The sequence below is a fragment of the Brassica napus genome, chromosome C9 (genome assembly GCF_020379485.1).
Source record: "Brassica napus cultivar Da-Ae chromosome C9, Da-Ae, whole genome shotgun sequence".
In the NCBI taxonomy this organism is placed as follows: Eukaryota; Viridiplantae; Streptophyta; class Magnoliopsida; order Brassicales; family Brassicaceae; genus Brassica; species Brassica napus.
In genome coordinates, this window is record NC_063452.1 from 59,445,604 (window position 1) to 59,470,535 (window position 24,932).

At 34.2% G+C, this 24,932-nt stretch overlaps 3 protein-coding genes across 10 annotated transcripts; all 3 read left to right on the plus strand.

Moving 5' to 3' along the window:
- Positions 1 to 10,635: 10,635 nt before the first annotated feature.
- LOC106372344 (zinc finger CCCH domain-containing protein 55) lies at positions 10,636 to 14,467 on the plus strand. 2 transcript variants are annotated; one of them, XM_013812542.3, is made up of 8 exons: positions 10,636 to 12,471; positions 12,592 to 12,771; positions 12,846 to 13,025; positions 13,115 to 13,215; positions 13,291 to 13,536; positions 13,631 to 13,898; positions 13,972 to 14,023; positions 14,119 to 14,467. In XM_013812542.3, the coding sequence occupies exons 1-6, from the start codon at positions 11,573 to 11,575 to the stop codon at positions 13,870 to 13,872; spliced, it is 1,848 nt and encodes a 615-aa protein (XP_013667996.1). In that variant the 5' UTR covers positions 10,636 to 11,572; the 3' UTR covers positions 13,873 to 13,898; positions 13,972 to 14,023; positions 14,119 to 14,467. The 2 variants fall into 2 exon arrangements, with proteins under 2 accessions (XP_013667996.1, XP_048625208.1); XM_048769251.1 differs by having other exon boundaries at positions 13,124 to 13,215.
- Positions 14,468 to 15,687: 1,220 nt separating this feature from the next.
- Positions 15,688 to 23,385, plus strand: LOC106424589. Of its 7 annotated transcripts, none has more exons than XR_002661158.2 (16): positions 15,736 to 17,768; positions 17,886 to 18,125; positions 18,366 to 18,495; positions 18,927 to 19,079; positions 19,212 to 19,447; positions 19,531 to 19,600; positions 19,738 to 19,944; positions 20,151 to 20,380; positions 20,502 to 20,580; positions 20,696 to 20,833; positions 20,974 to 21,370; positions 21,763 to 21,874; positions 22,323 to 22,620; positions 22,755 to 22,924; positions 23,010 to 23,129; positions 23,315 to 23,385. XR_002661158.2 is itself a non-coding variant. In XM_013865350.3 (11 exons), the coding sequence occupies exons 1-11, from the start codon at positions 15,991 to 15,993 to the stop codon at positions 21,175 to 21,177; spliced, it is 3,465 nt and encodes a 1,154-aa protein (XP_013720804.3). In that variant the 5' UTR covers positions 15,688 to 15,990; the 3' UTR covers positions 21,178 to 21,695. The 7 variants fall into 7 exon arrangements, 1 of the variants encoding a protein (XP_013720804.3); XR_002661159.2 differs by having other exon boundaries at positions 22,773 to 22,924; XR_002661160.2 differs by having other exon boundaries at positions 22,323 to 22,479; positions 22,773 to 22,924.
- LOC106424592 (YTH domain-containing protein 1) lies at positions 22,670 to 24,767 on the plus strand. The gene is made up of 7 exons (XM_013865352.3): positions 22,670 to 22,924; positions 23,010 to 23,129; positions 23,315 to 23,743; positions 23,830 to 23,969; positions 24,066 to 24,186; positions 24,273 to 24,413; positions 24,518 to 24,767. Exons 1-7 carry the CDS (start codon positions 22,670 to 22,672, stop codon positions 24,596 to 24,598), a joined length of 1,287 nt encoding a protein of 428 aa, XP_013720806.2. The 3' UTR covers positions 24,599 to 24,767.
- Positions 24,768 to 24,932: the final 165 nt, after the last annotated feature.

The following is a 24,932-nucleotide window of genomic DNA, read 5'->3' on the forward strand; positions in this document are numbered from 1 at the left end:
TTTGAAGTAATAAAATAATTTCTTTATATCTATATTTTCTAAGATGAAAAATATAAATTTGTATATAATATGATTTTATTAAAAAAAATTTACACATATAATATTGATATTAGAAAAAGAAATATTATTTTTTTTGAAACATAATTTTAAACAATAAAAAAAATCTATAATATTATTTGAAAAGTTAGTTTCATATATGTCGCTCTCACGTTAACTATCACAATGGTTGATTACACTGATAACATTAATGAATTAAAAAATATTACATGCAAAATACTATTATTTATTTTTTATTTAGTTTCCTTTTTAAAATTTTCCAAAAAACATATCTCTTATATATTAATTGAGAAACATTACAACATTGTTTTGCAGTCACGTGTCACTATGAGAATGAAATTCAGAATTCATAGAGAAATAAGTTGGTCTATCTTAACTTATCTTATACTTTTTATTAAACTAACTATTAAATTGATAAATAGTGTACAAAAGAATATTCTCGCACTTTCCTTAAATAAAAACTATGGAATTGCCTAATATGATTAACGTATATATGACAATTAATGATTATGAATAATAAATATTTGATAATAATTTTTGTATCGTAGCTCTTTTTTGTTTAATTTTATATTATTAAAAGATATTAAACATCCATATTAACCATATAATAAAAAATTAAAATTTTTCTTCTATGTTATTTGAATTTTTAAAACAAATATAAATTATTAAAAACGTTAAATGTCTCACACTAAAATTTTGTGATCAATGGTTTAACTTTTTTGGTAATAACAAGATCGATACAAATGATCATAAATCGTATGAATATGAAGTCTTATTTACTAGACATTCATATTATATATTAATATATTTTAAAATTAAACTATATAACATAGAAAAATACTTAAATATGATAATTTCTAAATTTGTATTGAAAAAATATTGAAACTTTAATAGTTTAATTTTGAAATTTGCATTAAAAATCGCACATTGGAAATTTTGTGTTTATCATATGAGTATGAATTCTCAATAATAAATATTTATATTAAAATACACTATATATCTATGTACATTTCATTGAAATTTAGTTATATACCATATAAAATAAATAAAATGATTGTTTTTATTTATTTACCAAAACAATATCGTAAATAAACACGATGTATTGTTTTGATTTATGTTTTTACTCTAATTTAATTATATACATAATACGTAAATCAATACAAATAAATAATAACAGATAAAAATTAGTTTTATATATAACATTCGTTCAGCGCAATTGCGCGAGTCTTAAGCTAGTACATATAATAAAAAAAATGTTTAATAAACTTAAAAAGGTGAATTTAAAAACGAAAAATATATGTATATATAATATGATTTCATAAAAAAAGGAAAGTTCACAAAATAGTAATATTACATTTCAAAGATATTTTCTTAGAATAATGTTATACTTTCTTTATATCTATTTTTTAGATGAAAAACTTTATATCTATTTTTTAGATGAAAAATATAAATTTTTATATACTGTGATTTTATTAAAAAACAATTTACACATATAATCTTGATATTAGAAAACATAATTTTAAACAATACAAAAAATTAAAGTAACGGAAATATTTTTATATATCTATCCATTTTCTTTGATGATTACATAAAATAATTAAGTAACATAAACTTATATATGTTTAATTGACTCAAATAGTTTATAATTAGTATTATTGAAATGTTTTATTTATTTTTCATATATTTAGTTGACTATTATATCTTTCAATTACAACAAAAAAACATCAATAAATTATATTTTACTCAAATAATATTATTTTCAAATACAATCATAATTTTGTTTACTGCTTATTTTTAGGAGTTATTAAAAAAACTAAAAATAAATTTTAAAATAATCATCATTTGATTAAATAGTTACAAAATAGTTTAATGAGGTAGATATATTATATTTTATCGTTATTAAAGTTATTTATTTTCTTAATATTAAATTTGCTTTTAAATGTTATGTTTTTATGTTTATAGAACTTAATAGAACCATAATCAAAATACCGTAGCAAATATGTTTTCATTTTTAAGATTATTTAAAATAAATTACAGTTTCCATTCAATAAATCAAAGGCATAAAGTTATTAATTTAGAATTTATAAAATATTTTAATTATTGTAAATATTGATATGTGTTATGAGCTTCCAAAAATGTATCAGCTACTTATACATGTAACTTCCTATTGATCATCGCCTTATTTTTCTAATTTTTTTAAAAAACATCAACATATAATTTGATAAATATTATGAAAATACATGGACATTTCAACGATAAAGAAGATTGATATGAGTTGACTTAATTATAATAAAAATAATTATACTCACAACATGAGTGACAACATGAGTGACTCGACTAATCCAACATATATCTAAAATCATAGATTTAACTATGATAAGAACATATAATTTTATAAGAATAGTAATTTATTATATAAATATAAATCATAAGACAACTCAAAACATATTAAAATGAAAAAAAAATATTAACCAACTGTTACAATTTAGTTATTTTGTAAAATTTATATATATGAATGAGACTTCAGAATATTATTGTTATATTAATTTATGTCATTTGTAATCAGACACTTTAATTTATTTATTTTTTTTCATTCTAAGCATAATATATCTTAAGTTATACATAATATTCATAAAATATATTTAAATTTCTAAGACAACAACCACCTAAATGCAAAGAAAAAATTAATCAAAATTTTAATATAGTTAGAATAAAAAATATTACAGTTGAATTCAGAGATGAAATCAAATTTACCGAAATAATAACTAAATCGACCGTTAAAAAAACAAAACCGATTAGATATAACATAAATAAAATCATATGTATAATTAAAGTAATATAATATTATTAATATAAATGATGCATACAAATTATAAATTAATTTAAAATTAAAAGTAAATAGCAATCAATTATTATAGTATATTTACTTTAGAATATTTATATCCGTGCATAAACACAGCCACACGGGAAAATCACCTAGTATATGTATATAATACGATTTAATAAGACAATAATTAACTGATATAGATAGATTAACTGACATACCATCTCACATCATCGTCTTGTTTGAGCCTGTAAGTCTCGAGAATAGATCTATAGATACGAATGTGAACTCGGTTTGCTAGCTTTGGGTAAATTCTGAGTTTCCTGAGGTCTTCGTTGACTTTAAACGGCGGGAAGGTCGGAGACCAAGGCCTGAACTCTTCCGATGGCTCCACATCCAAGAAGATATTGCCTCGTGTCGCGTTTGGTCTCCACCATGATTCTATGTAAGTTCTTCGATGCTTCCACGCACGTGAGCTCCCCACCAACACAAACATCAAGTGGCTCAAGTTCGCCGTTGTCTCCTTAGGCCCGGCCTCTTCACATTTCATAGTGAATATGTTACTATCGACATATTGTGAACTGATGTAGGTTAAGTTGAAGAAGAAAAGCATGAAGAAGGTTGCGACCAAGCTTATGATCAGGTAATATTTGCATAAGATGCTTGTGTGGTAGCTTGGAGACGACATTGCATGATACAGAGATAGTAAGATCGAGATTGAACAAAGAAAACTTGGTGATCTAAATAAGAGAAAGTTTATTAAGTTAATTAGAGACGTGATTTAACGGGAAACTTTTAATTTTTCTTCTTTACTTGTCAACCACTATAACAATCTTGTCAACCATTAAAATGAAACTGTATGTAGGCATTGGACTTATTATCCGAGATCCGGATTCGATCCGAGATCCGCTCCGGATCCGCTCCGAAAATAGGATATCCGGAGTGCCCGGATCCGAATCCGGATAGTAAAATCTTGGATCCGTGCAAACCGAATCCGGATCCGGATATCTTAATTTTTAGGTCCGGATATCCGGATCCGGATCCGTATTTTTAAAATACATTAAATTTTTAAATTTTATTAATATTTATATTTGATATATTAATATTTATACATGAACTAATCTTATAATATTATATTTTAGTTTTTACAATATTATAAACGTATATAAATATATTTATAAATATTTAATTTATGTATTATATTAAAAAATTAGTATTTTTTGTTAAAAAAATTATTTTTAATTATTTTGACGGATCCGGGTCCGGATCCGGATATCCGCGGATAATAGAATATCGAGACGGATATCCGAAACCCGGATATCCGGAAACCACGAATCCGGATCCGGATATTAAATCCACGGATCCGGATACCCTAAATTTTCCGGATATCCAGATCCGTCCCAGGAGTAACTGTATGTGAATCTCTGTCATAATAAATGTTACAGCCTTAAAATGAATTGTAATTGATCATGACACTAGTATATTATACACTACTTATAGGATCCCGTTAAATAACTCTGCCATTCCGCAACGGTCTTCATTGTGACAGGTAACTTATTAATAAATTATGAATAGGAGACTGGTACTACTGCTCTATTATAATCATTTATTTCTCACCTATGGATTTTCATATGAGTGATTTGTATTGGCTATCCGCAACAACAGTTGGAAATCATTTCAAATTTGGATTTTATGTTTTCATTTCGAAATCGACTAGATCAGTCGATAAAATATTTTAAAAAATGATTTGTAAGTTCATGGCTAGAGGGACTGTTCATAATTTTATTCGCAAACAAAGCCAAATGCATTAGTTATATAATTTTTGGTAAAAAATATTAATTATATTATAAATTCAATATCTATAACAATAAAGTTGGATTGTCTCTCTCCTCCTGCGTCCACGTCATCAGAGAAGGAGGGGCATTTCGTGACACCTGTCAGCACCTACTTCAATATTGTTTCTGGTACTACTGGGTACAGATGATTTAAGCGATGGGCCGTAAATGTTTCCGGCCCATTCAGCATAAGTTCAGTATACACTTTCTTAGCCCATACTTCTCTTTTGTATCTATCATGGGCTTAACCCAAATTATTTTTATTTTCCAATATTATCCCACTATTTGATCCAGCGAACTTCCTTCGCTGAAAGTCATCCTCTCGAGTCTCGACACAATCCTAATTTCTAAGACGACGAAGATTGTAACGGATGTTGATCACTTCAAGAGGTCGTCATTAACCTTTTCATTCATTCACAGTTAAAGCTAGAACCCACTACGTCTCATTGATTTCCTATCACTCTCGTATTCAGCTTCTTCGCGATCTTTAACCTATAAAAAGGGATCTCCAGATCCATGATTTTCAGAGTCTCATCTTGCTTTTCCACTCAACATACAGCTATATAACTCCAAGAATAATGGACGCTTTCCAGCTATGGGTTTCCGAATTTAAGCCCGGCTGTTGTAGCGGAACCGTCGTCACAAATGGAAGAGAGGTTGTGAACTTATGGGTGTGACATGCTGCTCTTAAATGATAAGGTATAAGTTGAACTTATTATGTTTCATGTTTGCTATTTTCATGTGTTTGTGGTCTAATTTTAATGTCTCTACTTCCTACATACATCTATCATTCAAGCCTAGGTATATGTCCATCGCCTTAACACGTTCAGAGTACTTCTTAGGGAGGGAGCTATGTATGAGCTCAGTTGGTTTGATGTGATCAGAATTTGATCAAGCTGTGTGATTCTCATTCGACTTCCAAGTAGGAAGAAGATCTGTGATCCTGATGCAAAACCGTAACAACTTATCTCCCTACGATTTATCACCCAAATGCAGGTGCTCATAACAACTTTGAAAGGCGGCCATGGTTAAGACATGAGTATCTCACACCACAACCCTGCACCGCAATGGCTCCCAACAAAGGTACCTTTCTAATGATATGTGAACAACCTGTAAAGAGCCATTTCAAAGGAGCTGAAATTGTTACATTTTCAGAGCCTTGGGGAAAGGCTGCCCAGGCAACTCACCATCATATCAGAGTAGGAAAAAGAGCTGCTGGTATCCATCAAGGTATGTCTGGATTCTATCACCATTTGTACTCCTTACCTAAATCTACCAGCTATTTACGTCTACTACAGCTGAATTTGTACCCAAAAATAAATAAATAGCATTACATTCTTCATCGCCTTGCTTATCAGATCGGTCCATGTTCAAATAAGGAACAATTTTCTCCACAGTTACCTGGACAAGATCAGTGTCCATACTTTATGAGAACTGGAGATTGTTAACTCGGACACTCTTGCAGATACCATTATCCACTAAAAGCAGCATCGCCAAAGGGAGTTATTTTCAGCTATATTGGACTCACACTTCGTCCTGTAAGTCTCATTGCTCAAGCATCTGCATATATTAGCTTTAACCTTACGGCCATGAAGCTCCGATGTCTAGAAAGTAGAATATTTTGGTAAGAATTAATGGTTAGGTTAGAATATTTATTTGATTCAGTAATGAACTTCTTTTTTTCTTTCTCCTTCCATTAAAAACAACTATGTGGGTAGATCTCTCATGATCTCTGACAAAGCTTTTTGAAAATAATTTTTCTTTCTGTTTACAATAATGCATGTTATAACAAAGAGGATACTAATAATAATATCATTTGCAGGGCACAGCGCAATGCAGAAAGAAGTGCTCAACATGGGATTTGCAAGTTTGTGCCAGCCTGAAAATTTGACAACTCCATGAGCTCATGAGCTCTTATTCTTAACTAACCTACATCATATACGCTTCGTCACTCACTGACATGCCTGTTGCGCCTCACCCTGTTGGGTCCTCATTGCTCAGCTCATTAGCTCCATCATCATCATCATTCTCGAATGACCAACCCACAAAGTTTCACACTTCAAGCTCCATTAAACTCAAAACCACAACAAATGGTGGCTCAGAAACTTTTGCTATGAAGTCTCTCGGTCTTCTCTATGACCGTCTGTGTGCGCCAATTCAATCCTGTTGAACCCAAATAGGTGACTCAACTATCATTGAGATTAAGACTTCATTTTTTTTTTTTTGTAAAACTATTTGTAACACTATCAAAACTTCAAGTTAAAGAGACAAAACTCAAAGAATAAAACCTCACTCTATTCTTCTTCGATTCTTTATCTCTATTTTTCTTCTTTTTTTTATCAAACTACCATGAACTCAGAAACATGAAAGATGTCCACAAACTAGACATATGTTTGGGCTTAAGTACGAGAAATTGGACAATTTTTTTTTATATGTAAAGAAGAGAGAAACTAAAGAGTTTGTGTATTTCTTCTAACTCTGGCTTTATCATCTTTTTTTTTAGAGGCGGGACCAAAAGGTATTTATTGTTATAGATGTACTTCGTAGAAACCTAAGATTGTGATTTTGTTTTTATAAGAATCCAACTGAAGAAATAAGATGCATTAAACTGTATCTAAAGTAATGTTACAATAGTAATAGATTTACCTTTAGGTAAAATACTGGTTAGATTAAAAAAGTTAAAATTAAAAACAAATTGATAATAAGAAAACAACTGTGAAAATACCAAAAATATAAAGAATAGATGTCAAATAGTTTCACGGTCATTATAAAGTACATAAGTTTTTTAAAAATTGTGTAAATAAATGCATCAATAAATGAAAATATAATATGGACACAAGTTGTAAGTTAAAATTATAAAGTGCTGCAGAAACAAACAAAAACCACTTCTAAAACAAAATTTGAACGTAAATGACAGTTCACAATACACTCAAATAAATATTATCTAACAACCAATTGTCACACACATTGATACAAACAATATGAACACTACAATTCACAATAGACTGTTTTTCATTTTCCGGACAATCGCAATAAACTACATATATTATAATAATTCAATCAATAAATATTAAACAACTGATACAAATATATAACATAAACAATAATAAAATTTAAAACAATAAAAATATCAATAAAAATAACTTTTCAGGTATATTAATTTATAATCGTGAGAAATTAGTGATTGTAACAATATCAAAATCTGCTACTCTTAAAAATAAATAAAAAATATTAGTTATTCTTATTTTAGATTTTCTTCAACTATATCAGATTAAATAGGAATCAAACAGAAAAATATAAATAATTACATTTTCCATAATTTTCTAATTTAATAACTTTTGTTCAATAGCAAAAAAATGTGTATGGTTTTTTCAACTCAAACCCACAATATTTAATAAAATTTAAAATATAATCTTAGAATAAAAACAAATTACATTTATTATTTTCAATATAACGTAAATTTTGAAATGTTTTATAAAATTAAATTATATTTTAATATAAAATAATTTTAGTGTAAACTCTCCCGCCTAACCCTTAGTTTTAAATATAAAACAAAATCTAAAATATCAAAGCAAAGAGGGAGTATAATATTTTCGGAAAGTTATATAAAGACCTAAATTTAAGATTTAAAAACATAATTATTGGGCCTTGTCTTGTTACCCAATGATCTAATATGGTTTGAGAGTTGCGTTGCGTCATCTAAATAAATAATGTTTCGGGTGATCCCCAAATTTTCTAGTTTAGTCCGTTTTCTGCTACGTCGTCAATGACGCTTCTCTTCTTCGACCCAGAGGAAACAATCACTCGACGATGTAAGTTGGTGTTCCTTCGTCTTGTTTCTCACTAGTAGTTTTAGGGATGTCGTATCAATACCATGCAATTGATCAGTCTCTGTTGATCTTTTTTTTTTCTTTTGCATACAACAACAATTAAGATTCTGGTTCGATTGAATACTCCTCAATTGCATATTCATTACCCTTGCTAATATGAAAAATAATGTTTGTTATTAGATTCCATATTTTTAGGTTTTAATGGAAATTACCATGATCAAATATCTTTACCCTAGACTCATATCTAGATTTGATTTAATCTTATTCCTCAGATTCCTCTCAGTCATCACTTTACACTGATGAAGCTGTGGGGATGCTTCTTAGTGACCATTGGTTCCATTTCCTTCGTTGGGTTTGTGTTTGTAGCTCTAGTGTCCAAACTGTTTCCGTTTTCTGGCAATCCCATAATCCAAGCTATCCAGAATGACAGGTACGTACACACACTCTTGTTGTTCAATATATATAGCAGGTGTATCATTCTTGTTATTAGTGTAAGGTTTGTATGATCTCTAGATGTAATATCAGGTTGGTTCCTCTAGTTATATTATCAGATTTCTTTATAAAACATATACATCCAGGTACTACTGCTTCTTAGCCCCACTGACTCTACCAGCATTACTTGTTTCTGTCTACTTTCATTGGCTTACCATGAAGCTGTTCAAACACGCATGAGATTTATCATGGTATGATTTTGGTAATTTCTTTCATATTATGAATCTAATTGTGGCATTAGTTAACGCAAGGTGGGGAAACTATGTTGATTGTTTGGGTAAATTACAATCTAATTGTTTTTTAGTTTAATTAGTTTATAGTGGCAGAAAACTAGCTTGAAGTGACACATTTGCTGTAGTAACTTGGAAAACATATCTCTTAAAGGTTGGAATCATCCTGTATTCTAAGGGTAAGAAAACTGTGTGGTTGAAGGATCATTTTTTACTTGGTTACAAACTTCATTCGAGTACAGACAAGAGTCACAGAATATTCTTGTTTCTGAAAATTATCGTTAGAAGGAAATGGTAAATATAAATGAAAAGAGAGTTAAAAAAGCTGGTTCAAGGTCATGTGCATAAAGGTTAAACTTTTGAAGGACTCTTTTGTCTCATATTTTGTGGATTCATTATTTTATTGGTGAGTGGTTGGTTAATCCATGAAGTCGTATGCTAGTGCATATGTCCTTCCTGGATCCATGTGAGTGCGTATGTCTAAGTTATTTATTTTATATACGTATAATATAGTATAATTATCTACTTTTTATTTTGTGGTTCAATGCGATAAGAGAATGATTCTAATGCCATTCTAGAAAACAGTTTAACAGTGTTGGGAACTAATCCCCTTCGTATTAGAAGCAATTGCGTTTGTTGGCATTAATGTATTAACAATTTAAGATGGGTAAAAAAAATCAAAAGATCAACAGATACTAAAATATGGTTAGTTAACTTAGTTCAATTAAATTAAATCATGTAAAAGTCTTTGGATCTTAAATGTGACGAAGAGTTTTAATATAAGATGATAATTTTTGAATGATAACGTGTAAAATTACTGCAATGCGGTTCTAATAATAACATAAATGCTAGTTAGAGATTTTTGTTACTAATCTGCTATTTGTTACCATTTGAAGTCTCATTAGTAGGTTTTGATTATAGTCCGAAACCATATGTAAATCTTTGATTTGTGATCAATATAGTTAAACAAATCTAACTAGTTTGCAATTTTAGTCATTGTGATTGTTGAATCTCGATTTTCATTTCAACAAATCAGTTGAGCTAATCATATTTTATCAGCTTAAACATTCATCAACAGATCAATAAAACTCTTTACATTTATTACATTTTCTCCTTTTTTATTATCCAAACTAGTATAGTTTAGGGACTCAAACACACAATGACAAGGTTGAAAAATCTCCGACACGATTGTTATTGCCAAACCATTTAAAAGGTCCCCGCCGGAAGAACCTATATAAAACCTAAAACAGGACCGAGTTGACTCAGAAAGAAAGGACACACACCGCACCACATGGGAACAATCGTTGAGACAAAACGCACCGAAATTATTTTCTTGTTCCGTTAATCACGACCGTCTAGTTATTTCACATCACAAAAGACTTTTATTATGATCAAAACCAATAATGCATACCAACAAACAAAAAAAAAAAACGTTACACGACGCACAGTGAAAAAAAAAAAAAACTCCCTCGTGATTCCTTAAAAGAGAGATTGACCCCACGCGCGCGTAGCATACACAGCCGGTGGAAAGGAAAAAGCCTGTCTAATAAAAAGTTGGCATCCACACGCGCCATTCTCTGACACTGATTTAACAGTACTTGTAGATTTTTTTTACATAAAACTAAAAATATATGTTTCTTTTCTTAATTCTTGCCCTTTTTTTCCTAAAAAACTATATATTCCCATCGTTTAGAAAAGGTTACATAATTTTCCTTATAAAGCGCTGCTATTATAAAATTAATTTATGAAAATATTGAATACAAAGTACCGAAAAATCTTGTGAAATCTTAACTTCCTTAATTGCGTTTAACTAATCAGCCTAAATATACTATTTTTCGTCAAACCTTGTATATACACAGAGAGATCTTCGTATAAGAAAAACAATCCGTATATTACTAAACAGAGTGTGTATAAAATAAGCAAGAGCATCAACCATTTTTATCCGTCATTTAAAAGAAATAAAGGAAAATACAGTTTCCTAGAAAGTTGTAATAAAAATTAAAAAAAGAAGAACATTTCCCCAAGTGGTCTTACCAGTAAGGAGAGAGCACCAACTGGAGCGATAAAGATAGGAGTGACTGAAGAGTGAGATTCAAATTAAAAAAAAAAAAAAAAAAATCAGAAAAATCAAAACAAGAAGCGAGTAAAGAGGAAGAGGAGGATCCTCCCTTCTTCTTATCTACTTGAAGATTTTTTTTTTAATCTTGCTTCAAAAAGCTCTGATCTTTCTCTCTTGTTCCTCTGTTCTTCTTCCTCCTCTGTTTTCGAAACCCTAAAGTTGGTTCCTTTGGAGTGAAGCAGACAATGGATTCCGGCGACCCGACAACTTTGCTTTTAACGAAAATAAGGATCTTGGAGCCAGATTACGCTCCGAAGATCATAGGGTATCTTCTCTTACAAGACTTTAGCGAGAAGGACTTGATGCGTCTCGCTCTTGGACCTGAGACAGTTCTTCAGTCCATTATCTTAAAAGTGAAGGGTCAGTTAGGTCTTTTCACCTCGCCTTCTACCCCGACGTCTCCTTCTCCGTTTAACCCCATCTCTCGTCCACCCATTAACGGCCGAGGAGGAGGAGGAGGAGGAGGAAGCCCTCTCTCTAATGGGTTTATGGATTTCAGAAGAAACTCTCCGTCTTCTTCTCCTTCTCCCACCTCTCCATGGTCAGTCAACAGTGTGAGCTTTACTAATGGAAGCATCTTGAAGCCCTTGAGCTCTCACCAAAGCAACGGAGATGCTGCTGGTGCTGAATCTGATTTACTGGAAGATCAGCAGCTAAATGATTACCTCTCGTTTCTAGACGATTCGAAAACCGAGGAAGCTGTAGATCTTACAGACTACTCGGTTAACAATGGAGAGACCCATCTGCTTCACAGGAGGAGTTTCTCGGCAGATGCGTCTTTTGGGTCTGGAGAAGATGGGTTTGGCGCGGGATTCAAACCTTGTGTGTATTTCAGTAGAGGGTTGTGTAAGAACGGAGAGAGCTGCAAGTTTGTCCACGGAGGGTTTCCGGATAACGCTGATGGTAATGGCATTGTGGCTGATTCGTCCAGGAAAGTTGAGAGCTTTGGTAGGCAGCACGAGGAGATGATGAGGTTGAAGATGGCTTATCAGCAGCAGAGGCTGGCTTCTCAGCTCCTTGGTAGGGTTCCTCAGATGTCTTACGAGAAAAGAATGGAGTTTCTCTTGCATCAGCATGCTCTTAGGTAACATTAGAACTTACTCATTCACAATTAGTTCATAGATATTTGCTTGAAGTAGGTTTAGTTGTGTGGTTGCAGCTTTTGTTTTGAAGTTTTGAGCTTTGTGGTTTCTTCTTGATGTAGAGATGGTGCACTGCCTTTTGGTGATGAAAGATACTGGAGCAGCAGCCCGGGAAGGCTTGAGAGGATGGAGCTAATGGCAATGCAGTTTGGTGATCTGTCAAACTCGGCAGCTAGACAGATCTACTTGACATTCCCAGCTGAGAGCACGTTTAAGGATGAGGACGTTGCAACTTACTTCAGGTAATCTCTTTTCAAACAAATGTTGGATAAAGATCATGTTTCAAACATTATTGATTTGTTTTTTGTCTGTGAAGCCTATTCGGAACAGTGCAAGATGTGCGGATACCATACCAACAGAAGCGTATGTTTGGCTTTGTTTCATTTGCGCAGCCTGAGACTGTGAAGGCTGTACTAGCCAGAGGGAATCCTCATTTCATTTGCGACTCACGTGTTCTTGTCAAACCTTACAAAGAAAAAGGCAAAGCCTTTGACAAGTATGTTGCCTTTGTTTTATTCCCTTGAAGTTTCCTTGTAGTCTTTTTTGTGTGTGTGTGTGTTTCAATGTGTCATTTGTTAAATGAAGTGATAGCAGGAAGCATCAGTATCTGCTCCAGCAGCAGATGGAGCGTGGGAATTACTCCCCATGTTCCAGTCCTTCTGGGATTGATCCTGATCCCCAACTTGGTTAGTATCATCCTTGTTTCGATTACTTTCTGCATTTGTTGTTAACTTAACTTGGTTTGGTTTTCTATGTGGTAGGTTCGAAGATGTTCTATGAGAGGCGGGAGATGATGAGAAGGAAAATGGAGGAAGCTGAGCTGCATAGGGCTATTGAACTTGAAAGAAGACGCGTTATTAATTTGCAGCTTCCTGAGTTCAAGAATAGTGGAGGAGTGTCTAATCATCACCGTAGCTTCTCTGTTGGGTCTCCTGGTTATTTTTCACCTGCCATCAACCAAAGCCCTGATATTCAATCTGATCTCACTAGCGCAGATGCTTTCAAAGGTTTGGTGAAGTGAACACTCTTACTTTTGAATGTGAAAAAGTTTTAACTATGATTCAAAATCTCGTTATTGTTGTTGCTTTTGTGTTGTGGCAGTTGTTGATGATACCAACCCAAAGGGTATTAACAGCAATAACTACTCAAACGGTGCAAAAGAAGGGACCAACGAGAGTGAAACCGACACTGGAAGCCCTATAGAGCTTGTTCTTCCTAGTAATCTCTTCCCTCCTGCAACAGCTACTGATGATTCTGCTGAAACTAATGCAAATGCTGGAGTCTCCGTCTCCTCTACTAATGGAGATGAGCCACCAGCCACTACCAGTAACCTGGTGCAGTAGGCTTCTTCACCTCATAAATGCCAAGGGTCAGTGTACTCTCAAACCTCTTTCTTTCAAGGTTTATATATAGGATAACAAACCCTTTTGTTTTGGACTCAGGTCTTTTCTTCTAATGGATAAGATGAGGCTACAAGAAGTGTATGTAATAAAGGTAAGCATTCTTTGATCTAGAATGTTGGGAATGAGTTCATACACAGTGTTTAATGTTTGATGTTGATAACTTTTTCTTTGTTTTGGGTTTGGCAGACAGTAAAAAAGGCATACACAAGGAAGTAGGATAATGTATATGTAAGCTATATATATATATAAATGGAGAAACAGAAAGAAGGTAGGAGAGATGATGATAATATCGCATTAAGATCGCAATCAGATGATACTATACTACTAACAAGCGGTTGCGTAAGACATACTTTAAAAAGGACAAATATCTATATGGATAACTTTATTTTGTGCTTTAATTTCACTTTGCTTTGGTTTCTCATGTGGTTGTTCCGGTTTGTGTTGGGGGGAGGGGTAATACCCCACATGAGTCTCTGATTGTACCAAAGAAGGATATAAGGTTCTGCAACATTATATATATATTATCATTAAGCCGTTTCTTAGACTACTATATAATTTACCACAGTTCCTTATGTGCAGCTAAATTATAAGAGTTTTAGCGTTGAGAAATCTCAATTCACTTTGGACACTTGTTTAGTATAATACCATATACTAAGTTGAATCATATCTTCCATGCTTAGTGGTATTGTTCAAAGCTCTTGGGTGATTTTCATAGTTCACTCAATAAGCACATTAGGTAATATTATAGTTTTAAAATTAGACACATGGATTAAAACATTTAATTTTGTATATTTACTAAATAAAAATATCATTACCAATACATTAAATGGCAATTTTCTCAAATGACATTTTTTAAATTTTTATCACAAAATAGTCTTCAAAAAAGAAAATGACCAAAATAGCTCATATTTATTTTGAAAATTTTAATTTTAATTTTTTTTTTTAATTTGAAATTCTATCCCCAAAACTCCGTCTCTTAACTCTAAACTCTAAATCTAGATAAATTAACTCTAGAGTAAAAATGCGTTTTTACCCTTTAATAAAACTTATTTTGTTCATTTTTTTCATTGAAAGGTTATATTTACGACAAAAACTTAAAAAAAACTATCCTAGGAAATTTTTTTACACTTAACCATATTTAAACTAATAGAAAAATATATTATAATATAAAGTCAATAAATTTTGCTGAAAAATTATAAATAACACTAATTTTGAAAACGGTAAAACGACAACTAAAGTAATACTTCTTCTGTGTCACTTTAAATGGTGTTTTAAGAAAAACAAATTGTTTCGATATTTTCAAGTTTTCATGAAAAAAATAAATGTAATTTTATGTTTTTGATTATTTCTATTGGTTACAAACAAGAAAGATCGAATAAACTTTTGTAATTTTTTAATGGCGGGTGCAAAATCACTTATTTTGATACTGAGAGAGTACGTAATTGAGATGCGGCAAATGAAGTCAAAAAGACAGTTAATGCTCTACGCATTGGAGAAAAAAAAGGTCAAAGTGCAAATAAATGATAACTTTTGGTTGGAGACGTCTTGGGACACTGGATTCAAGATCTATCTACATACATCACAGCTTTGCAGCTACATTGATAGAAACCTAGTAGGAAATAGATGTCTCGTGTGTAAAGTGGTAGATCCAATTGAAAAAGGTTGAGTTTAGACAAAAAAAAAAAAAAAAAAAAAAAAGGTGTGCGGTTAGATTGAGAACCATGTGGTATGGTGTGGGTAAGGGTAATGAAAAGAACTCTTTGGAAGGTGGTGAGGAAAAATGGTAACATCAAAGCAATCATTTTGTTGTTAAAATAATAATTTTATTTTTCTTAATTCAGAAAAATTAATTTTGAAAACAACTTCATCGTCGTCTTTCTTCATCATCATCAGATGGATGGATCCATAAACACATCCTGAAAGAAATTCAATGTTCGCTTTCCTTTTTTTCCGATTAGCATATTCGATCGATCTCCCATGTCGCCTGTAGAGACCTGACCTGACCTCTTCTCCTCCCTAAATTGTAATCGAAGAGAGAGTCTATCTAATAAACGGGGAATGAGCAACTTCGGGGACTTGAATCCGGTCTTCTCAGCGTCGGGTCGAAGCACCAATAACCCTGACCCGGCTTTCAATTCGCGTCTCTCGAAGCCGAGATTCTCCAAGGTCAGAAGGCAAGTCAAGCCTGTGATGAAACCCTCCTCCGTCACCTCCGATTCCTTGCCTGCTCATCAGGGATTCAACCCCTTTCTCTACCGCGGATCTCCCGACGACGCCGGATTTGGCGGCCGCAGCGTTCGCGAAGGTTTTGTGTTTGGAGGATCGAGCTCTGGTGACCAAGTTTTGGAGGATTTGGGGAAGCTGAAGATTGAGGTTGATGATGTGCATTTTGATTCTAGGCTTCCTGGTGATATGCAGAATCTCAATATCAAGGATTCTCGTTCCAATGCGGGTAGGAACGTGGATGATGATGAGCTTCAATCTCTCTTGAGGAATAAACTCAATCTTGATCCCAGCAAAGATAATAGCTTTGGTTCTTCTTCTTCTTCGTGGAGTTCAGGTGGACATGTGATCCATGAAGGTTTGGAGAAGTTGAATATCTCAGAGAAGGCGATGATTCATAATGCCAAAGCCAAAGCATCAATGGATTATGTTGGAGGAGGTATAGCTACTGATGGGATCAACATACGGCATGCATCAGCTCAGAACGTTTCGGCAGAATCACTTCAGGGAAGTGGAAGTGAGAAGAAAGTTCATGGCTTTAGCAGTTCATGTCCGATGAACTATAGTTTTGTAGGTACAGAACCGCCTAGAAACGCTCATGATGCGACGACCTCTACAGTAAATCCTCCCGAGTTCAGTTTTTCGAGTAATGGAAAGAGTGGGGGGACCAATTTTATGGAGTTCAAGACCCCCAATTTGAAGCCAAATCCTTTTTCTAGCTTGGACCAGAAACTGGGGTTCAATGCAAAGAAGGACAATGTTGGTGCCTCAAGAGGGAGAAGGAAAGGGGTTAAGCAGCCTGTGAAAGTCCAGCTTAATATTGGAAATGAATTTGCTTTTGCTGAAAGTGCGTTTCCACAAGGAACGAGCGAGGTTTCTGATTCTTATTCACCAATGGATGTATCTCCTTATGAGGAGACTGCAGATTCTAGAGACTTCTCTGCTGGATCAGATCAGTTTGCGAATCCTGACAACATACCTCCTTCTGCTTTAAATGATGCGTTTGATGCAGAGCTAGCTGCTGCAACCGAACGTATGGACATAAACGAGGAGGATGAAGTTAATAACAATCAAGCTGAGGGACTTAATACTGGCGAATGTGCTGAGGGTGATGACCTTGCTGAAGATTCTATATCTGGGGCTGAAACGGAAAGTTTTAAAACAGCAGCGGAAGAGATGGAAACTAGTAGTGATACTTTCGCCTCAGCTTCAGAAAGTGAGGTTACTTCAAGCTATAGGCCTGATAGGCAAGAAAATGACAACCACCCCCTGTTTAATTCAAATGCTGCTAGCTCCAGCTTTACCTTTTCTGCTTCATCGTTTTCCGGAGTGCAAGGGCAACAATCAACGTCTAAGCGTATCAGCAGGAAGAAGTATCCAGTTCCACTTGGGCAGGATCCATATATCTTAATTCCAAATGCTTCATCATTCAAATCTTCACAACACTCGCCGGTAACTGGTGTTCAGTCACACCTGTCCATGGGGAAACCCAGTGAAAGGGATCCGTTTACTCGTCTACAAAAGCCTATTAATAATTCTGTGATGGACAAAGCACGAGACGAAAAAGATGCGTCTAATGCAGCGCAAGAAGCATGTGAAAAATGGCGATTAAGGTTGTTTACAAGTTTCTCAGTGCCCATTTTAGTGTTCTGATTGTCTAGTTGTTATCGTTGCTTGCTTGACTTCTATCTTTATGTTTATCTGACCTTTTTTCAATGCCTTTTCTCCAGAGGAAACAATGCTTACAAAAATGAAGATCTTTCCAGAGCTGAGGAATCTTACAGTCAAGGGATAGATTCAGTGCCTAAAATCGAGACGTCTAGAAACTGTCTCAGGGCACTGATGCTTTGCTACAGCAACCGTGCTGCAACACGCATGGCCCTTGGAAGAATGAGAGAAGCAATAGCAGATTGTACGATGGCTTCTTCAATAGACCCCAACTTCCTTAAAGTCCAAGTCCGAGCTGGAAAGTAAGAATCGACCTTCCTTAAACCTTCTTATATTTCATAACGAGCCAAGATAAACATTATTGGCAACTTTAAGATTTTGATACGAGAGCTTGAACTGGGAAATGAATGATGTGATATTTTCTCTTGTGTGCAATAAGCTTAAGCTGCCTGGGCTACCTTGCTAGTCATGCTCGTCCTCAGTTAGCAATTATAACTTTTCTTACAATGTCTTATTGGCTGATTTGGGATTTTTCTTCGTAGTTGTTATCTTTCACTTGGGGAGATTGAAGACGCATCCAGGTACTTTAAAAAATGCTTGCAAACTGGAAGTGACATCTGCGTGGACCGCAAAATCAGTGTAGAGGCTTCTGAAGGTCTACAAAAGGCACAGGTAGAGTTCTCTCTTCTTTTGAAGGGACCCAATGTTATTTGTAAATTTTTCTTGTTTATGAAATAGCATATGATAGCAGGACACTTGTCGGACACTTATTTTTCCAAAGGCCTTATTTGTAGATTGGATCTTATAATTTATATTAGTTGATTCAGGATCTGGACTGAACCATACTAATTGTATGGCTGATGTTTTTCATTGAGATGCGTGGCTATAGAATTACGTTATGCTATGGTGTTTAGTTGTTTCTTATTACATGATGGAGATTGATCATCCTTCTATTTGCTGCGCAGAATTTGATATCTGTATCAGAATCTCTTTCTTTAGTATTATACTGTATCCAGTTAAATATTTTCTGCATATTCTCAAATAGAAGACTGGCATTTACACATTCTTCTTTCTGACTAGTCAATATTGTTTTTGTCTTGCAGAGAGTTTCGGAATGCATGCATGAAGCTGGCTGTCGTTTGCAGCTCAGAACATCAACTGATGCTGAGAAAGCTTTGGAAATATTGGAAGAAGCTCTGCTGATAAGTCCATACTCTGAAAACTTACTCATCATGAAAGGAGAGGCGCTTTTGATGGTATGTTTCACTCATCGTCAGAGTATCACTTGAAAGTGTTCATTTTAAAACGTCAGAGAAATATGAGTAGGAAACTATGAAATTCATACAGGAAAATATAAAAAAACCTGCTTTCTTTATATTTTGCTACAGCTTGAGAAGTATGAAGCATCAATAAAGCTTTGTGAGCAGACAATTGATTTGGCTGGAAAGAATTCTCTTCCCGTAGATGCTAATAAATACCCAGATTCTGATGACACTCCCAAGGATATAAACTTTGGAATCTGGCGGTGTCGTCTCATGCTTAAATCATATTTCCATATGGGAAAGCTTGAGGAGGCGATTAATTCTCTAGAGAAGCAAGAACAATTACTATCTGCTACAAAAAGGTGATTCAGATGCACTCCTTTTACGTTTATTTTTGTTAGATGAGATGAAATCTGACAGGTCTCGTCTTTGCACTCCGATACAGAGATGGACACAAACCTCTTGAATCCTTCATCCCTTTGGCTGCTACCATACGTGAGTTGTTGCGCCTTAAGGTATTTTCTACCTCCTCGGAGCAAGCCCCTCCTTTTCACCTTGACCTGTGAGCTAGTTGTATATATATAAAGACATCGCATTAGGTCTGCATTTTTCTCACTTTTGTTACCGTTTTGATATTCCTACCAAATCGCAGTCGGCAGGGAATGAAGCATTTAAGTCTGGACGACACGCTGAAGCAGTTGAACATTACACAGCAGCCTTGTCGTGCAACGTGGAATCACGTTCTTTTACAGCTGTGTGTTTCTGTAATCGTTCTGCGGCATATAAAGCTCTTGGTCAACTCTCTGACGCCATTGCAGACTGCAGTCTTGCCATTGCTCTCGACCAAAATTACTCAAAGGTTTTCTTCCTTAGCAAATTTCCTTATTTGGTTTGTTCTGTTGCGTTTCTGCTGCCCACAACATGTAGTTGGAAGGTCTCAGTGTCATTGTAGAACACTTGTATAGAAATATTTGGCTGCGAGTCTTTTATGAATTAATCCTATTGTCTAAAAAAGTACTCCATTATGTCACTTAATTTGTTTATCCTTTTCTATTTTTTCCTCAGGCTATTTCTAGACGGGCCACGTTGTTCGAGATGCTGAGGGATTATGGACAGGCGGCGAGTGACATGCATAGATATGTGAATATTCTAACCAAGCAAATGGAGGAGAAAACCTCTGGGATTCACGACAGAGTAACTAATTTGGCCAACGACATTAGACAAGCTCGTATGCGACTTTCTGAACTGGAAGAGAAATCAAGGAAAGAAACTTCGTTGGATATGTACCTCGTCTTGTAAGTAGACTATCCTGCTTATTTGATTTTATTTCGCCAATGTCTGCGTTACATGCTCTAGTTCGTATATGAGTTGAATGTCAATGCTTTGCTAATTAGAATGGGACCTACTTTGTGGCAGGGGTGTAGTGCCATCATGCTCTGCTTCAGATATCAGAAAGGCATATAGGAAGGCCGCACTCAAACACCATCCCGACAAGGTATTTCATATGCTGAAACTGTTTACTTTTGCGAGCTTGTGGATTCAGCTCTATTGCGGAAAGCAAACAGCTGCAGACTATTATAAGTGCTTAATTTTTTTTAAACTTGTTGAAGGCTGGTCAGTCTTTGACAAGAAACGAGAGTAAAGATGAGAGATTATGGAAGGAGATAGGAGAAGAAGTACGCAGAGATACTGATAAACTATTTAAAATGATTGGAGAAGCGTATGCTGTGCTTTCAGACCCTGCAAAGGTAAAAACATCTCAACAAATAAACACGTTGCAGCTCTCTTTTCATTTTCTCGTCTGGGAATTAAAAAAATGTGATTTGAGTTTTTGAATTAAGTTTGACATTTATATCTGGTATTTATGTTCTTGTGCTACTTATTGCAGCGTTCTCAGTATGATCTTGAAGAAGAGATGCAAAATTCACAAAGGAGACGTGATGGAGCGAGCACATCTGGAGCAGAGCCAGATGTTAATTATCCTTTCAGTAACAGTAGAAGAAACTGGAGAGAAGGATGGAGTTCTTCACGTAGGGAACCATCAGGTCCGAGATGGTTTGAACAAAACCGATCAAACAGATACCCCTTGTAACTGTAGAGCATCTCCAAGATATCTCTTTGACCAAAATCATCACCAGCAAAAGTTTTTGTGGCCTCCTATGCAAATACACAGCTTAATACGGAGTGGATAAAATATTAGAAGATGCTCAGATTCATGGAGAAGAGAGAATACACATAACAGGATAAAGATGGAAATACTTGTGATGCAGAGAATTTTTGCTCAGGTAATGGAGAAAAAGGAGAACTCTTTCTATCTGTATAATCGTTTTGTTCGTGAGGTAGACTTAACTTCTCCACTGTCTAATACGTTGAAGCAACGTTGGTTGTACAGATCACAGGGAAACGTAAAGTGAGTGATTGAAAGAGACTTGCAAATAACAGATTTCATGTTATAGCTTTCTTTTATACTTCTTTGGTGATGTTTAAAATGGTGTGTCATGGGGACTTGAGAAAGACAAGGCGGTCTCTCTCGTTTGCAGTTCTTGTTTAATCCTTTTGATTGTAGAGATTCTTTCAATTCATTGACTTGTGAAAAAAACAGATTTGATTTTGCATCGAGTTATATTAGTTGAGGATTTTCTTATACTTTATTTTTTTTATTTATCTACTTGTGCAGATAGTGAATAAATTGAGTTGAATCCTATGTTACATGGAAACGGAAGCGGATACGTGGAAGCGGAAGCGTAAGGAAGCGCAGAAGCGAGATTTTTTAAAATATTAGGAAGCGGGTACGTGTTGGAAGCGTATATCCATATATAAATATATTTATATATTTATATATTTATATATTTATATATTTATATATATATGTAAAATTTTAAAAAAATTAGGACTAAAACTTATATGATTTAAATTTGAAATAAAACATTTATTCATTTATAATAATTTTGAAATGATTTTATATTAAAACTGTAAAAATACATATAAATTATGTTTACAGAAAATATTATATTAATTATTTTTAATACTTCATAAATAATTGACACAATATGTTTCAATATGTGCTATATCTTTAATAAAAAATCTCAATGCATAAAGATAATTTATAGTATTATTTTTGATATTTGTATATTTATAACTCAATATTCATTACTATTAATTTTTTTTATTTTATATAGATGAAAACTATGGTTTTATATTTTATTGATATACATTGTATTTTTTTTTAAACGGAAGCGTGATTCCAAAACGGAATCATAAGCTTCCAACAGGTTTTTAAATAGAATATTTTAGAAACGTTTTGGAAGCGAGATTCCGCAAGCTTCCACGAGGTTCCGATTCTGATTCCGGTTCCGAAGCGGGAAGCGGACGTCCGATGAAGCTTCCGTGCAACGTAGGTTGAATCATATATTAAAGAGCATTTGATATCACCTCCAAAATTCATCTTGTTTATGGGCTAGTGTTAAAAGGTTTTTGAAGTTCTTAACGACATTGTCAAACTTGACGAAAAACATATTTTTTGCTGAGTTGTCAGGTACTACACATGCAAAATCCATACTATTATTTTGCCGGCCAACTAGTACATGCAAAAATCCATATACAAATGTCTTTTTAATATTTATAAAAAATTCTATAAATCTATATATTCATGTATTGAAGCCCGTAAAGAAATATGTTTTACTAAAGGGTCAAGACTAAAAGCCCAAGAGGCCCACACAGGCATGCATGACCTAAGTAATGTTTCGACTGAAAACTCAGAAAAGACCTTTCTCCGTCTCCGACCGATGGCTACCGGTGACCAGAGCAAGAAGAGAAAGCAGCGTTACCTCCCTCAGAACGTATTCATTCTCACTATCTTATGTTCCCACACTATGTCTTGTCTATGAATTTGCGCCTAATTTTTTTACTTGATTGTTGTTGCAGAGACCAGCAAAGAAGAAGGGAGCTTACCCTTTGAAGCCAGGGGTTCAAGGTTTTTTCATCTCTTGCGATGGCGGACGCGAATACCAAGCTTCTCAGGAAGCTATTAACGTCATTGATTCCGTAAAGTTTCTCTCTTTTATTCCTTAAATTGATTCAATCTCTCACTAGTGAGTTAGTTGTTCATATTTTGCTTAGCTTCACTGTTTCGGTCCTCGTAAAGTTGATTTCTTTTCCATGTTTCTGAGCTTGAGTAGCTCTTTAAACCTTTTGAGTGTTTCTTAATTGTAAATCTATTCATGTCACAGTTTTTTGAGGAGCTAATGCATGGGACTGGCTTGAAAATGAATTCTTCTGGGGTGCTTGAGAACCCAATTAACAAAAAGGTCACATTTTCCTATAGCGAGGATGAGGATGAAGAGGAAGATGATGAGGGTAGTAATGACAAGGAAGAGGAGAACAAAGAGGTTGGGGATAAGGAAGAAGTGAGTGAAGGCGGTAATAAACAGGTGGATGAGAAAGAATTAACAAGCGAAGGTTCATGTAAAGTCAAACAAACTGAAAAGGACGAAGAAAAAGAAGAAGAGAAACAAGAGAATGTTGTTGAAGAAGAACCTCCAAAAAAGAAGCCATGTGTGGAAGAAGCAACTGCATCAGCAAAAGTAAATGGAAATGCAGAGAAGTCTATTGATAAGTTGATTGATGCTGAACTAAAAGAGCTCGGTGACAAGAGTAAGGTATGCTGTTATCTTGAGTGTATGTCTTTAAGTCTTTGGGGATCATAAGTGTCTTATTAACCGTTTTGCTTTCTTCATTCTTACAGAGACGATTTATGAAGTTAGATCCTGGTTGCAACGGTATTGTCTTCATCCAAATGAAAAGGAGAGATGGTGACCCAAGTCCCAAAGATATTGTCCAGCATGCAATGACTTCTGCTGCTGCAACCAAAAAACATATGTCAAGGTTTGATCTTCCTAACTAAGCTCCATCATACTAAGAACTCTATAACTCTTATACCTTTGTCGGATTTTTGCTAATATACTATCTTGCGATGCTTAGGTTCATCCTAAGAATTTTACCAATTGAAGTGGCGTGTTATCCTTCAGAGGAAGAGATTTCAAGAGCCATCAAGCCTCTTGTAGAACACTACTTTCCCGTTGAGACTGATAACCCCCGGAAAGTAATAAATACTATCAGCAACTTCTTTTGTATTCCCTTCTTAGCTTCTAAAATGCTTATTACCTCTCTCTTTCACCGTTATTGCAGTTTGCTGTGTTGTATGGAGCACGTGCGAACACAGGCCTTGATAGGATGAAAATAATAAACACTGTGGCGAAGTCAATTCCTGCCCCTCACAAAGTTGATTTGAACAACCCGGAGATGTCTATCGTGGTTGAAATTGTTAAGGTGAGAGCAAGGATACAATGTTGATGTCTAAGTTTTTTGCATTAACAAAGTGACTGGTTGGTTTTATCAACTCAATATCGGATTTTTTGTGTTGTAATTTACAGACAGTGTGCTTGATTGGAGTGGTGGAGAAGTACAAGGAGCTGGCTAAGTACAATCTCAGGCAGCTCACGTCGACCAAGTGATGCAAACTTTATGTTTCTGCTATGTTTTGTTTACTCAAAGACTAAAGATGCTTTGTGTTTTTACTTGTAGTGTCACAGAGTTTCCTAGTTTTCACTTTTTTAAAATGGATGAAGTTTGTCTTTAGATCCTCGACATTGTCTGATCAATAAACATTTTTCTTTGATGAAACTGTTCCGACTGTCTAGCATCAAAAATGTGATTTGATTTTGTTGAATCAAACAAAATCATAAGTTTTTAAGGAACTAAATTTGAGTTGTGTACCTCATCTGCTCTTGGTAATTCCATTTCAAGAAGACAAAAATCAAGTTGAGCGAGAACTTCCGCAGTTACCTC